General features: G+C 42.9%; 3 gene segments (V, D, J or C); all 3 read right to left on the minus strand.

Annotated features, from left to right (window-relative positions):
• LOC112930265 (immunoglobulin alpha-2 heavy chain-like) overlaps positions 1-16,761 on the minus strand; it is a 1,136,867-nt gene that overhangs the window by 914,527 nt on the left and 205,579 nt on the right.
• LOC112930321 (immunoglobulin gamma-1 heavy chain-like) overlaps positions 1-16,761 on the minus strand; it is a 931,325-nt gene that overhangs the window by 773,002 nt on the left and 141,562 nt on the right.
• Positions 1,438-16,625, minus strand: LOC140599451 (immunoglobulin heavy variable 3-23-like). The segment is given in 4 exon segments: positions 1,438-1,488; positions 2,879-2,959; positions 16,093-16,400; positions 16,503-16,625. Coding segments are annotated over 4 exon segments (486 nt in total).

The following is a 16,761-nucleotide window of genomic DNA, read 5'->3' on the forward strand; positions in this document are numbered from 1 at the left end:
TACTAACATATGTGTTCAAGTCTTGGAGGTGAGGGACATAAGCAGAGGGAGAGAGAATAATAGAATGTGCAACAGGAACGAATGACTTCACTTTAATAGATTTATAATTCATGAAATCTTCAGGGTACATGCAGGGACCTGTCCATGAGGAGCACAGAGGATGGAGAAATCAAGGTGAAGAACCAGGATGGTTAGATGGAGCACATAAGCACATGTCCAGATGCCCTTATCCTCATACTTCCCATGTGGAATTAGGGACTGGAAGCTGGTGGGGGCTCATCTTGGAGCTAATAACCATGGAAGTGCCTGCGTTTTTGGGGCTCCGTGTCCCCTGTCATGTGGGAAGGGGACAATGACCCTACCCTTTCAAACTAAGTTGAGAGTGTTCCTCCCAAGAACCATATGTGCCCCGGGTGAGTAAATGATCCTTTTGGCTTGACCGTAGGTGTTATTATGATTGTAAGTGTTACTCTAGTTTCCATGGTACTTGGCTCTCAGGACAGCAGGGACCTCAGTGCAGAAGGTTGAGTCCATGATGTCATGAATCCATGGAAGTGATGTAAGAAAATGTAAGAAATGAAGAAAATTAGTAAGTCCTAGTTGAGGAGGTCCAAAAAGCAAATATATCAGGGCTGGGCACCATCTATTTCCCAGCTGAGGCAGTGCACGTGTGATGTGACTTTTTATGAAATTGGGAAAGGGGAAGGTGAGTACTAGTTTCTGGGGATTTCCTGGGAGCAGGGTCTGCAGTGACCTTTGAGACTTCTATGTTCTCTCTGAGATCTCATTCAATAAGCCCTGGCTCCTCTTGCTCCCATGTGGAGAATGTCTTCAAAGGGCTGGCCAGGGTCCTGGACACAGTCAGGAGGGAGGGTTGTATTGCAGGTAGAACAACCTTCTGCCCCAAAGTGGGCTTACACATTCATCAAACCTCCACCTAGGTCCTGGGCCTCCACTGTGTTATGGAACCTCTGTGCTCCACCCTCTCCTTCATCCTCTCATGATTAAAGTCCTGGATGTGCAAGTTTGGGAAAAGGAGATAAATGCACAAATCATGCTGATTTTGGACAAAGCTGCGCCACTCCTCCTGTTAAGTTCATTTGGGGCTGCCACACTGGATGAGTTATGATGTGTGGACTTAACTTCCTGACACAACTGCACTCTCAGCTGCATTAATGTGTAAACTATGGGATAGGATGAGAAGAGGTGGGATCCCTGGGTGGCGCAGCGGTTTGGCGCCTGCCTTTGGCCCAGGGCGCGATCCTGGAGACCCAGGATCGAATCCCACGTTGGGCTCCCGGTGCACGGAGCCTGCTTCTCAGGATCGAATCCCACGTTGGGCTCCCGGTGCACGGAGCCTGCTTCTCCCTCTGCCTGTGTCTCTGCCTCTCTCTCTGTGTGACTATCATAAAAAAAAAAAACAAAAACCAACTTACATCATTCTAGAGAATACTCCAAAACCACTTCTTCTTCGATGAAAGTACTCATCTTTTAAGAAAAAAAAAAGGGATGACAGAGGTGTTAGATATTGTCATCACCAGGTCCTGTTACCTGGATGGTGTAAAGACCCTTTACAAAAGGGATTGCATATGAAGTAAAAAGTCAAATGCTAAAGTAGCTGAGGCACACAACTCACAGTAGTCAGTATGACACAACTGCATAAGGAGATGATGGCACTCAAATCCCTCAGGGTCATCACAGTCATCACTCCTGGAAACACCAAAGCATTGGTGTTTGGGTTCATGTGTCACTAATGTGTCACTAATGTTCCTGTGCCCCCTGGTGGAACAACTTACATGGATGGAGTGGATTAAACAACAGACACTCATTCCCACAGTTCTTGAGTCTGGGGATCTGAGGTCCAGCTGCAGGACGATATTATGCCTTGAGAATGCCCATGTCCTAGGCCTCCATTCCCTGTCACCTCACATGGGGCCAGGGGCAGGGAGCTTTCCCAGTCCTGGTGTATAAGGGACCTGATTCTGCAATGGGACTAAGCCTCATGACCTAAGTGCCCCTGAAGGCCCCACCTCCTCCTCCCATCACATGGACATTAGGTTTCACCACAGGGATGGTAGAGGTCACACCCAGTGAGATGATCCTTCAGCACCTGAAGGATCCATGAGTTATTCCCTGCAGGTGGAAGGTCCACCAATACAGCTTCTCGCCCTGATGAAACTCATGGATCCAGTAGAAGCTTCTGGTCTCTGAGCACACAGTGTACACTTGACCATCTGAACCAGCTGGTGACCTTGGTAAAAGGACAGCTTGCACTTGAGAGTCTGGGTAAGTCCTCAATCCAAGTTGATTATCACTTCATAAATTTTGCTGCTTCTCTTTAATCATTGTTCTCATTTATCTAGAAGTCAGCTTTCTGGGGGGTGCATGGTCTGTTTTTTAATGTATATTTTTATTGGGGTTCGATTGGCCAAGTATAGTGTAACACCCAGTGCTCAACCCTTCAAGTGCCCCCCTCATGTCCTGTCACCCTGTCACCCCCTTCCCCAACCCACCTCTCTTGCATTGATGATTCAACTAAAGATGAGGTACATGGAGTTATGTGTATATTATTCATATTCATGCAAAACATTAAATAGATATAAGCAACTGTCTTTTGGGCATATAAAGAAGTTGTTTTCCTATATAAACTAAGTTTCTAAATAAGACCTTGCATAGTTAAGCACAAAGTCCTTTGTCCAGAGGGGCTCCCTGGGGAAACTGATCAATGGAGAGGAATCCCAGACCCTGACAGGACACCTGCCCAGAACCTCCATCTGCACCTGCTCCTGGGCCTTCAAGACAGAAGTGGTGAGGAGTGTGCACCCCTCCTCGGTGGTCCCGATCCCCCTCTACAGGGAGGTTTGTGTAGATGGCTCACTCTGAGCTCACTCTGAGGTCCCCTTACTGTGTCCTTCACACAGTAATGCACGGCCGTGTCCTCGGCTCTCAGGCTGTTCATCTGCAGATACAGCGTGTTCTTGACATTGTCTCTGGAGATGGTGAATCAGCCCTTCACAGCGTCTGCATAGCTCGTTCTACTTCCACTAGCATAAATCCGTGTGACCCACTGCAGCCCCTTCCCAGGAGCCTGGCGGACCCAGCTCATGGCATAGCTACTGAAGGTGAATCCAGAGGCTACACAGGAGAGTCTCAAGAAACCCCCAGGCTTCACCAGGTCTCCCCCAGACTCCACCAGCTGCACCTCACCCTGGACACCTGCAGACACAAGACATCCTGGTCAAACAACTGTCCCACATTGCCTATTTCTCTCACTCACCTCCACTCACAGACTCAAGGTCTCTTGTTCTCCATGAATTACCTTTTAAAATAGTGACAAGGAAAACCCAGCTGAGCACAGACTCCATGGTGAGTTGTCTGTGTTCTGTCCTGATCACTGAATGGGGTCACCTGGGGATCCTGGGGCTGGGACTCCTCTCAGCTGCAGGTTCGGGGCTGGGCTGTTTTAATCAGAGGAGAGAAGGTGGTATTTGCATGTCCTCTGAGTATATAACCAGCCCCAGACTTACATTTGAGTCTTTAAAAGTCAACACAAGTGTTGTACCACAATTCTCTAGCAATTTGTGTATATGGCACTATGACTATATGAAGTTCTAATGTGTAAGCAGGGTTATCTTGCATTTCTGGCTGCATTTTAAAGAGACTTTCATTAATGTAGGTCATTTTCCACAGAGTATTTTATCTCCTTAGTCAGTTTTAATCCTGAATATTTATTTTTGATACCAGTGAAAAACGAATCATTTTCTTAATTTTCTATAGGTAATTTGTTTTTAGTTTGTAGAAACAAACTTTTATTGTACTTGCTTATTTTACATCTTTATTTTTTACTGAACTCATGAGTTATTTCTTCCAGTTTTTTTTTAATTTTTTATTTATTTATGATAGTCACAGAGAGAGAGAGAGAGGTAGAGACACAGGCAGAGGGAGAAGCAGGCTCCATGCACCGGGAGCCCGATGTGGGATTCGATCCCGGGTCTCCAGGATCGCGCCCTGGGCCAAAGGCAGGCGCCAAACCGCTGCACCACCCAGGGATCCCTCTTCCAGTTTTTATGTGAGGTTTTTACTCATTGACTCTTTTAAGACATTGTCATAGGCAAACAAATTATTTTCTTTCAGTTTACCAATTTTTCATTTCTTTTATGTAGTTTTCTTGCCAGGTTTTCTGGTAGGTCCTACAGTCTGGGGCAGAAAATACTTCTCTCTTTTCTTTTGGATCCATTGTCTGTTCTATTCATGCAGTTGATATAAGGTCGATCTAGAGGAGACAATAAATTTCATTTTACATGTGGATGACCTACATAATATAAGGTGAGAGTCGGCAACTCAACTCAGGACAGGGTGTCTCTTCATGTCTTCTGCCCATTTCTGATTGTAGTTTTCACTTTGTAGTAGTTTAGTTTGATGATTTCTGTCTCCATTTTGAAACCAGCCTTAATCTGAAGATAGATTTGCAAAAATCTTATTTATTATTCATGAGAGATAGAGAGAGAGAGATGCGGAAACACAGGTAGAGGGAGAAGTACGCTCCCTACAGGGAGCCTGATGCTGTCTCAATCCCAGAACCCTGGGATCACTGAGCCAACGACAGATGCTCAAGCTACACAGGCGTCCTTATATTTTCCCATTTGTTAGGTTGCCTTTTAATTATGTTCAGTGTTTCCATAGCTGTGGACAGCTCCTTCCTTGGTGTTGTCCATGGAGTTCATTTTTGCTTTTGTTTTCCTTCCCTTTGGAGACTTGAGTACCAAGGACCTGTTGTGCCCGAGGTCACAAAATCTCTTGGATTTTGATGGTTTCCTGCCTCACATTTAGGTCTTTCATCTACTCTGAGTTTATCTTTGTGTGGAGTGTAAGAATGTGGCCAGGTTAATTCTTCTACTTGCAGCTGTCCAATATTTCCAACACCACTTGTTGAAAAGATTGTCCTTTTTCTAGTCGATAGTCTTTTGTACTTTGTTGAGGATAAGTTGACCACAGAGGTGTGTCCATTTCCGGGTTCTCTCTTCTAATCCATTGACCTATGTGCATGTTCTACTGCTACTATTATACTGTCTTGATGACCACAACTTTGAAATCCCCAACTGTGATGCCTTCTGCTTTGGGTTTTTTCCACATTCCTTTGCCTAGACAGATTTTTTTGTTTCCTTACATGTTTTAGGATTGTTTGTTCCATTTCCTAGAAAAATGTTTGTGGTGTCTTGATAGGGTTTGTATCGAACGCGTAGATTGCTGTTAGTGGCATAGACATTAGATCAATATTCATTCTCCCTCTCCATAGGAGTAGAATGTTTTCCATATATTTGTGTCTTCTTTAATATCTTTGTTATGTATTTTAGAATTTTTAGACTTTAGGTCCTTTCCCTCTTTGGTTAGGATTATTCCCATTATATGAATTTTCTGATGCAGTTATAAATGGGATTCATTGTCCTTGGTTTATCTTTCTTCTCTTTCATTTGTAGCATATTGCAATGCCAGTGACTTCCTTGCGTTAATTTTATATACTCAGATATTGCTGAATTCCTGTGTCAGTTCCAGCAATTTTTCGATAGAGCCTTTGTGGTTTCTCCTTAAAGTATCTTGTTGTCTGTGAAGAGTGAAATTTTGTTTTTTTTCTTTGGTGATTTGCATGACTTTTAATTATTTTTCTGACTATTCAGGCTAGGATGTCTAGTTTTATGTTGAATAAAGGTGGTGACAGTGCAGAATCCTGTCATGTTCCTTACCCTACGAGAAATGGTCTCAGGTTTTCCACATTGAGGATGACATTCTTTGTGTATCTTCTGTAGATGGCTTTCGTGAATTTGGTTTATCCCCCTATCCGTAAACAGGAAAAGATTTTTATCAAGAAAGAATAATATATTTTGTCAAATTATTTTTGGGCATCAGTTGAGAGGATAAAATGGTTCTTATCCTTTATTTTATTAATGGGATTATCACACTGTTCAATAAACACATACTGAACCACCTTTGCAGCCCAAGAATTAAGCCCATTTTTTTCATTGTCGTGAATAATCCTATTAATATACTATTGGATCCTCATGGTAAGGATCTTGGTGTGAAATTTGCATCCAGATTCATCAATGGCATTGTTCTGTAATTCTCCTTCTTACTGGGATGTTTGGTTTTGGGGTCAAGGTAATGCTGACATCAGAAAGTGAGTCTGGAAGTTTTCCTTTAATTTCTATTATTTGGAATCGTTATAGAAGAATAGATACTGATTGTTCTTGTTGAATTTCCATGGGGAATCATCTGTCCATATAATCTTGCTTTTGGGAGACTTTTAATTATGATTCATTTTTATTTCCAAGTAATTGTTTTCTGCAGTTTGTCCATTCATTGTTGTTTCTGTTTTTGGTTGGTTTGTGTTCCTAGGATTGCATCCATTTCTCCAGATCATCCAATATCTTGGCTTATAACTGCTCAAAATTTCTTCTTATAGTCGCTTGTAATTCTTAGGTTTTCATTGTGATCTCTCCTCATTCATTCATGAATTTTTAGTTTGGGTACTTTCACCTTTAAATTGTCAAATCTGTCTCATGACTTTTTACACTTACTAATATTTACATAATATTAGCTCCTAAGTTTGTTTGCCTTTTTTATTTCTATATACTTAAGTTATACTCTAATATTCATTTTTTTCTCTTCTCCAGTTAGGTTTAGGCTTTCTTTGATCTTTTTCTTCAGCTCTTTTAGGTGCAGGTTTATCTTGCTTGTTTTAGACTTTTCCTGTTTTTGAGGAAGACCTGTAGTCATCAGTCGTTCCATCTGTGGATGGCTGTTGGTTGGTCCAAAGCTTTAACAAGTCATGATTTAATTTTCATTGATCAAAATTTTGCTTAAATTCTTATTTTCTTCATTGACCCATTTCTTCTTCAATAAGATGTTATTTTTTCTGCATTATTTATGTACATAATATATGTATGTATATATATGAGATATATATATACATAATTTATTTATTCATGACAGACAAATAGAGAGAGAAGCACAGACACAGGCAGAGGGAGAAGCAGGGTCCATGTGCAGGGAGCCTGATGTGGAACTTGATCCCAGGTCTCCAGGATCACACCCTGAGCTGAAGGCAGCTATAAACTACTGAAACACCAGGGCTGCCCATATTATATATTTTTATTGAAGTTTGAATCCAACCTATAATATACACCCAGTGTTCATCCCATCAGTGCCCCTGTCAGTGCCCATCACCAATTTACTGAAACCACCTGCTCACTTCCCCTTCCAAAAGGCCTTGTTCGTTTCCCAGAGTTAGGAGTCTCTCATGGTTTGTCAACCTCACTGATGTTTCCAAATCATTTTCCCTCTTTTCACCCTTGCTCGGTGCTGGACATAGTGGGAGCCTTTTACCATGTGAGTCCTTTGTTCCCTGACAGCCCTTCTCTCCCAGGCACAAGGTGAAACAAGGATGAACAACAACACGGTGGCAGCCAGTTCTCGAACCCTGGAATCAGCTCCCCTCAGTAACTACCACAGTCTCCCAGTCTGCACTGGCCTAGATGCTCACAGCCTGGCCTGTGGGTGTAGGTCTGCACAGCTTTCAGGGCCCCCAGGGGCATGAGAATCCTCCCTGTCCTGTGCCTTCCCCACCGCCATCTCTTCCAGGGGAGGTCCAGGATCCTGGTATGTATCTGCTCTGTGCCCTGGGATCCAGGTCCCTGGGTGCTGGAATCATGCTCCCAGGGATCATGGCTCCCGAAGCCAGCGGACCACAGACAACTCCCTCTGGAGATCCCACCGCCAGACCCTGGAAAGACTGGCTTCTACATGCCCTGCTAGGTGCACGTTTCAACCCTTTACTGAGATCCCACATTTGTTGCGCTTGCCCCTGGACTCACTTCCTCTACTAGTGACACTGGGAACTGGATGCTTCAATGCCCTTCCTGTGATTTTGCCCAATTTTACTAGTAATCACTTTTCTGTCTGGGAAGACACAAGGCAGATTTATAATGTTCCAGCTTCTCCAGGGGTGGACTTTCTTGTCCTGGGGGCTTTAGCTGTGGGCCTTACATGGGCTCATCACAGTTTTCCTCCCCTAGTTGATATTTTTTATTTTATTATTTCTGCCTTCCTACATTTTTAGAAGTGAAAACTCTTCTCTCTGTAGTTTTCTGGCCAATCTCTCTTTAAATCTCAGGTCGAATTTGAAAGTGCTCAGGATGGTTTGTAACTTATCTAAGTATTTGATGGGGCCAGGTGAGTTGAGGACCCCCACTCCTCTGTCATCTTGCCCTGCCTCACATTTATTTATTTTTTCTGCCAGGTTCTCTAGTAGGTCTTCCAGTGAGACAGGAAATGTCTTCCCTCTTTTCTGCTGTATTCATTGTCTGGTCCAATCATGGAGTTTGTATAAGGCAGAGCTTCAGGAGACAATGAATTTCATCGTGCATGTGCATGAGCTACATAATATATGATGTGAGGTGGGATTTCATATCAGGACAGGGTGTCTGTTCATGTCTTCTGCCCATTTCTGATTGGGTTTTTCATTTTGTGTTTGTTTAGGTTGATAATTGTGCTGTATATTGTGGAAACCAGCCTTAATCTGAAGATCAATTTGCAAATATCTTCTCCCATCCTATAGGTTGTCTTTAAATTATGTTGAGTGTTTCCATAGCTCTACAACTGCTCTTTCCCTGATGGAATCCATATAGTTTATTTTTGGTTTTGTTTTCCTTCCCTCTAGAGACTTGAGTAGCAAGAAACTGTTGTGCCTGAGGTCACAAAATCTCTAGGATTTTGATGGTGTCCTGCTTCACAATTAGGACTTTCATCTACTCTGATGTTTATCTCTGTGTCACTTGTAAGAATGTGGCCCAGGTTCATTTTTTTACTTGTGACTGTCCAATATTCACAACCCCACCTGTTGAAAAGATTTTCCTTTTCCAGTGGATACTCTTTTTTGTGCTTTGTCAAAGACAATATGACTGTAGAGTTGTGTTTCCATTTCTGCATTCTATACTGTATTCCATTGACCTATGTACCTCTTTTACTGCCAATATTATACCACCTTGATGATCACAACTTTGTTTTTTTTGTTGCTGTTTTTTAAAAATTTTTTAAATTTATTTATGACAGTCACACACACACAGAGAGAGAGAGAGAGAGAGAAAGAGAGAGAGAGAGAGACAGGCAGAGACACAGGCAGAGGGAGAAGCAGGCTCCATGCACTGAGACCCCAACGTGGGATTCAATCCCGGGTCTCCAGGATCATGTCCTGGGCCCAAGGGAGGTGCTAAACCGCTGCGCCACCCAGGGATCCCGAACACAACTTTGAACTCCACAATTGTGATACCTTCTGCTTTGGGTTGTTTTCAACATTGTCTTGTCTCGTCAGGATCATTCTTGGTTCCTTACAACTTTTAGCATTGTTTCTTCTATTTCCTAGAACAAAGTTCATGGTATTTTGATAGGGTTTTCATTGAATGTGTCGATTGCTCTTGGTAGCATAGATATTTTATGAATACTTATAACTCCAATCCATGAGAATAGAATGTTTTCAATCTGTGTGTGTTTTCCTCAATTTCTTTCATAAGTGTTCTAGAAGTTTGAGACTATAGATCCTTTTCCTTTCTGGTTAGTATTTTTGTAGTGTTGGATCTTAGAGTTAGGAACTATGTGAGACTTTTGCATCCATATTAATCAATATAATTGTTTGTAATTCTCCTTAATAACTGGGTCTTTGGTTTGGGGGTCAATGTAATGCTGACATCAGAGAATGAGTCTGGTAGTTTTCCTTCAATTTCTATTATTTGAATAGCTTCATAAGAATAGGTATTGATTCTGGTTTAAAATCACTTGGGAGGGATCCCTGGGTGGCTCAGCAGTTTGGCGCCTACCTTAGGTCCAGGGCATGACCTTGGAGTTCCAGGATCGAATCCCACATTGGGCTCCCTGCATGGAGCCTGCTCCTCCCTCTGCCTGTGTCTCTGTCTCTCACTGTATGACTCTCAGGGAAGAAAAAATTCTTTAAAAAATTGGGGTGGTACACCTGGGTACCTCAGTGGTTGAGTGTGTGTTTTTGACTCAGGTCATGATATCTGAGTACTGGGGACAAGTCCAGCATCAGGCACGCTGCATGTCTGCTTCTCCTCCCTCTGCCTATGTCTCTATCTCTGTGTGTCTCTCATGAATAAATAAATGCATTCTTTAAAAAATGGCCCAAGGATGTTGCCCATGGGGAAACACTCAGTTAACCATTGATTCTTGATTTCTGCTGAGACGATGATGCAAGTTCCTGGGATCAAACCCCTGGTCAGGCTTTGTGCTCATTGAAGAATCTTGAGATTTTCTATCTGTTACCCTCAAACTCTTTTGTAACTTTGTCTTTAAATAAATAAATAAATAAATAAATAAATACATACATACATACATAAAACTTTGGGAGCAAGATCATGGAGGAATAAGGGTCCTCAACTCACCTCATACCAGCAACTAACCTAGATAACTTTTTTTTATAGATCTTGGATATTAGCTCTTCACCTGATAGGTCATTTACAAATATATTTTACCATTCTTTAGGTTGACTTTGAGTTTTATTGACTATTTTGCTGTGCATAGCTTTTTATCTTGATGATGTCCCAATAGTTCACAAACAATAGGAAGGAGATACAAACAATTTTAAAAACATATTTGGACCACTTCTATGCCAATAAATTAGGCAATACAGAAGAAATGGACGTTTTTCTGGAAAACCACAAATAAGCAAAACTGGAATGAGAAGAAATAGAAAACCTGAACAGGCAAATAACCAAGGAGGAAATTGAAGCAGTCATCTAAAACCTCCCAAGACACAAAAATACAGGTTCAGATGGCTTCCCAGGGAAGTCTAACAAACATTTAAAGAAGAAGCCATATGTATTTATTAAGCTGTTCTGAAAGATAGAAAGGGACGGAATACTCCAAACTCTTTTTATGAGGCCAGAATCACCTTAAACCCAAAATGAGACAAAGACTCCACCAAAATGGAGAATTATAGACCAATAACCCTGATGAATTCAGATGCAAAATTCTCAACAAGACACTGTCCAGTAGGACACAACAGAATATTAAGAAAATAATTCACCATGACCAATGGGATTTATACCTGGGATGCAAGGCTGGTTCAACACTCGTAAAGCAATCAATATGATAGATCATATCAACAAGAGAAAACATACAAGAAACATAGGATCTTCTCAATAGAAACAGAGAAAGCATTTGACAAAATACAGGATCCATTCCTGATCAAAACTCTTCAGAGCGTAGGGATGGAGGGAACATTCCTCAGCATCTTAAAAGCCATCTACGAAAAGCCCACAGCAAACATCATTCTCAATGGAGAAACACTGGGAACCTTCCCCTAAGATCAGGAACAAGACAGGGATATCTACTCTCACCACTACTATTCAACATAGCACTAGAAGTCCTAGCCTCAGCAATAAGGCAACAAAAAGAAACAAAAGGTATTCATATTGGCAAACAAGAAGTCAAACCAAAAAAGAAAAAAAAAGAAGTCAAAACCTCTGTCTTCGCAGATGACATGACACTGGATCTAGAAAACTCAAAAGACTCCACCCTAAGGTTGATTGAACTCATACAGCAATTAGGCAGTGTGGCAGGATACAAAATCAATGCCCAGAAATCACTTCCATTACTGTACACTAGCAATGAGATTAAACAAAGAAATGTTAAGGCATAAAAAAAAGATGTTCAATTGCACCCAAAAGCATAAGATACCCAGGATTAACCCTAACCAAAGAGGTAAAGTTTCTATACCCTAAAAACTATGGAACACTTCTGAAAGAAATTGAGGAATACACAAAATATTGATGAATATTCCATGCTCATGGATTGGAAGAGTTAATTTTGTGAAAATGTCAAAGCTACCCAGGACAATTTACACGTTCAATGCAATTCCTATCAAAATACCTCGGACTTTCTTCAGAGGGATGGAACAAATCAACTTAAGGTTTGTGTGGAATCAGAAAAACCTCCAAATAGCCATGGTAATACTGAAAGGAAAACCAGAACTGGGGCATCAGAATGATGGATTGCAAGTTCTACTACAAAGCTGTGATCATCAAGACATTCTGGTAGTGGCACAAAAACAGACACATTGATCAATTGCTCAGAATGGAGATTCAGAAGTGGACACTGAACTCTATGGTCAACTAATATTCGACAAAGCAGGAAAGATTATCCATGGAAAAAACAAGAGTCTCTTCAATAAATGGTGCTGGGAAAATTGGACAGCCATGTGCAGAAGAATGAAACTAGATCATTCTCTTACACAAATCACAAGACAAACTAAAAAATGGATGAAAGATCAAAATGTGAGACAAGATTCCATCAAAATCCTAGAGAACACAGGCAACACCTTTTTGAACTTGGCCACAGTAACTTCTTGCAAGATTCATTCATGAAGGCAGGAGAAAAAAGCAAAAATGAACTATTGGGACTTCACCAAGATAAGAAGCTTTTGCACAGCAAAAGATACCAACAACAAAACTCAAAGACAACCAACAGAATGAGTGAAAATATTTGCAAATGACTAGATAACGGACTAGTATAAGACAAATAAGAGGAGAGACCCTGTTTAAGTGTTTCTGGGTGATGTCACCACATTCCCAAATTCAGTGCACTAAGCAACAGATGCTGATTCTCACAGCTCTGGAGTCTGGGAAGTGTAAGGTCCAGGTGCAGGCAGATGTAGTGTCTGGAGCGCCCACGTCCTAGCATGTCCTTTCCCCCCCTTTCACATCGGCCCAGAGGGCATCGAGGTTTGCATATACTGATGTATAAGGTTCCTGATCGCATCATGAGGCTCCATCTCCTGACCTAATTGCTCCCCTAAGGCCCCAACTCCTTCTTCCATCACATAGATGTGAGGTTCCAACCTGAGGATGGTAGAGGTGACACAGAGTTAGCTATATCAGCACCCAAAGGATCCATGAGTTATTCCAGCAAGTGGAAGGTCCTCCTTCACTTTTGTTCCCTCATAATTGTTAAGTGGAATTTGTCATCACACAGTATTCTTGTTGCCTGCTCGCTCCTTGATCTCCAACGCCCCATCTTCTCTTCCTGCCCCACCCATGGGAAATCTAGCAGGAACACTTGACTTGACATCAGGGAAATACAAATGAAAACCACACTAAGATCCCACTTGCACAACTCAGAATGGATAAAGTAACAAGACCAGAAACAATAAATATCAGCGAAGATATCGAGAAAGTGGAACTTTCTCTTCTTTTGGTGGTAATGCAGGCTTGTTCAGCCACTCCAGAAAACATAATGGAATGTCCTGAAAAAGTGAGAATAGAGCTACCCTACTCTAGGACACAGCCATTGCACTACATGGTATTTACCCCAAAGATGCACATTTAATGTAATTAAGGGACCCCTGCACCCCAATGTTCACAGCAACAATGTCCAGAATAGCCAAAGTGTGGGAGGAATCATGATGCCCTTCTACAGAAGAGTGACAAAGAAGATGTGGAAGGAGCCTCGGTATCCATCAAGAGATGAATGCATAGAGAAGATGTGGTTTATATACAATGGGACATTACTCAGCCACTAGAAACTACAAATACCCACCATTTGCTTCAATGTGAATGGAACTGGAGGGTATTATGCTGAGTGAAGTAAGTGATTCAGAGAAGGACTAACATTATATGATTTCACACATGCAAAGTACATAAAAATAGTGCAAGGGAACAAAGGGTAAAGGAGATAGAATGAGTGGGAATTATCAGACACAGTAACAGTACATGAGAAACTCCTACCTATGGGGGAAAAAAAGAGTAGTGGAAGGGGAGATGGTTGGTGGGTTGGGGTACCTAGATGACAGGAGCTGACAGGGGCAATTGACGGTATGAGTACTGGCTGTTATATGTAGGCAAATCGAACTCCAATAAAAATATACAAAATATGTGGTTTATATATACAATGGGATATTACACAGCTGTCAGAAATGATGAATAACACGAAATAACATTTCCTCCAACATGGATGGAACAGGAGCTATTATACTGAGAGAAATTAATCACAGAAAGGCAATGATATGGTCTCACCCATATATGGAGTATAGGAAACATTGAAAGAGACCATAAGGGAAGGAGTGAAACTTAGTGGGGTAATATTACAGAGGAAAACAAATCATGAGAGATGCTTAACTCTGGGGGAAAAAAAACTGAGGGTCGCTGGAAGAGAGGGGGTGGGGGATGGGGAACTGGGTGATGGGAGTTAAGGAGGGGACGTGATATGATGAGCACTGAGTGTGTAGTAAATATTGGTATATTCAATTTCAACAAAAAAAATGGACTTTTGCCTGTCCACATTCCTGGAACATCACACATGGACTGGGAGGATCAAACAACAGACACTCATTCTCACAGATCTGGAATCTGGGACATCTGAGGTCCATGTGCAGGCAGTTGTGGTCTCTGGAGAGCGCCCACGTCCACCCTGTCCTTGCCCCATCACCTCACATGGGGCCAGGGTGCAGGGAGTTTTCCCAGTCCTGGTTTATAAGGGCCCTGATCCTATCATGAAGCTGCACCTCCTGACCTAAGTGTTCCCCTAAGGCTCCACCTCCTTCCCCATCTCATGGACATTAGTTTCCAACATGGGCATGGTAGAGGTCACACACAGTGATCTGACCTCAACACCAGAAGGATGCATGAGTTATTCCCTGCAGGGTGAAGGTCCTCCAATCCAGCTCCTCACACTGAGGTTCCTCATTGATCCTTTAGAAGCTTCTGGTCTCTGAGCACATGGTGTATACATGACCTTCAGTACCAGATTGTGACCTTGGGGAGAGGACAGCTTCCATCTGAGACCTGGGTAAGATCTTGGCCTATTTGTATTATTATTTAAAGTTTCGTGCTGTTTCCATATATTATTCATCTCCTTTCCCTGTGATTCAGACATCTATCTACTGAGAATGACCATGTTTCTCTTTTCTCCTTCCAGTTTGATGTTTGTTTAGTGAAATGATTCCTCACACTATGTCCAGTCTTTACTGCCTGTTACCTCCCTGACATTCCATGCTCATTATTCTCCTCCACCCAAAGGATAAGAAATCAAACAGTAACTCGGGAGTTCCCTCTTTTGATGCAGTTGGGACACTAACTCCACACAAGCCCCTCCTGGAGCAGGACTCCATCCCACCACTGACCTATAACAGACACCCGGAGCCAGTGTCCTTCCCTGGCACCATCCAGGCATTTATTTATTTATTTTTTTTTAAAGATTTTATTTATTTATTCATGATAGTCACACAGAGAGAGACAGAGAGGCAGAGACACAGGCAGAGGGAGAAGCAGGCTCCACGCAGGGATCCCGACGTGGGACTCGATCCCGGGTCTCCAGGATCACGCCCCGGGCCAAAGGCAGGCGCCAAACCGCTGCGCCACCCAGGGATCCCCATCCAGGCATTTATGACCTTATGAGAGGCCTGCCTGGCTCTCATCAGCCATGAAGGTGAACGTGATCAATGGTTATACTCTTCTGAGTTTGTGTGTGTGTGTGTGTGTGTGTGTGTGTGTTTGTGTGAATGACCTCTGAGTCCACATCCCTACCATGTCACGCTGGTAATATGTCTCACTCCCAGGCTGTTATTAACATTTTTGTACAATGTCTCTTTTCTCTTGTGTTGACTGGAGATTCCTCTATACCGCAATTTGCAAGACAGCATGTTAGCTTGGGGTCCTGTGATCCACAGTGAGTGCCACTAGGACTCATGCAAAGCTTCCGATGATGTGAATGGAGTTATTTGTAATTGATTAATATTTCGGGTCAGGAAAAGTTAAGTACAAGTAAGTGCAAGTGCTATCATTGAATTCTAAGTCTCTTAGAAAGAGACTGAAAAGGTAAACACATAATCATGTGTTCAGAGGGGCTCCCCAGGGGAAACTGCTCCTTGGAGAGGAAGCCCCATCCCTGAAAGGAAAGCTGCCCAGAACCTCCATCTGCACTGCTCCTGGGCCTTCATGACAGAAGTGGTGAGGAGTGTGCACCCCCTGGTGGTCCTGATCCCCTTCTACAGGGAGGTTTGTGTCTGGGCTCACACTGAGGTCCCCTCACTGTGTCCTTCGCACAGTAATACACGGCCGTGTCCTCGGCTCTCAGGCTGTTCATCTGCAGATACAGCGTGTTCTTGGCGTTGTCTCTGGAGATGGTGAATCGGCCCTTCACAGCGTCAGTGTAGTATGTACTACCACCATAGCTAATAGCTGCGACCCACTGCAGCCCTTTCCCTGGAGCCTGGCGGACCCAGCTCATGGCATAGCTACTGAAGGTGAATCCAGAGGCCACACAGGAGAGTCTCAGGGACCCCCCAGGTTTCACCAGGTCTCCCCCGGACTCCACCAGCTGCACCTCACCCTGGACACCTGCAGACACAAAACATCTGGTCAAACAACTGTCCCACATCCTCTGATTCTCTCACACACTTCCCCTCAGAGACCTAAGGTCTCTGGTTTTATTTGAATTACCTTTTAATATAGTGACAAGGAAAACCCAGCCGAGCACAGACTCCATGATGGTTTGTCTGTGTTGTGTCCTGATCCCTGAATCGGGTCACCTTGGGATCCTGGGGTTGGGCTCCTCTCCCAGCTGCAGGGTCAGGACTGGGCTGGTTTAATCAGTGGAGGGAGGGCCCTATTTGCATGTCCTCTGACTATATAACCAGCTCCAGAGTTAAGTTCACGTATTTAAAGCCAACAGAAGTGATGCACCACAATTCTATAGCAA

Source organism: Vulpes vulpes, chromosome 6, assembly GCF_048418805.1.
Source record: "Vulpes vulpes isolate BD-2025 chromosome 6, VulVul3, whole genome shotgun sequence".
Taxonomy (NCBI): Eukaryota; Metazoa; Chordata; class Mammalia; order Carnivora; family Canidae; genus Vulpes; species Vulpes vulpes.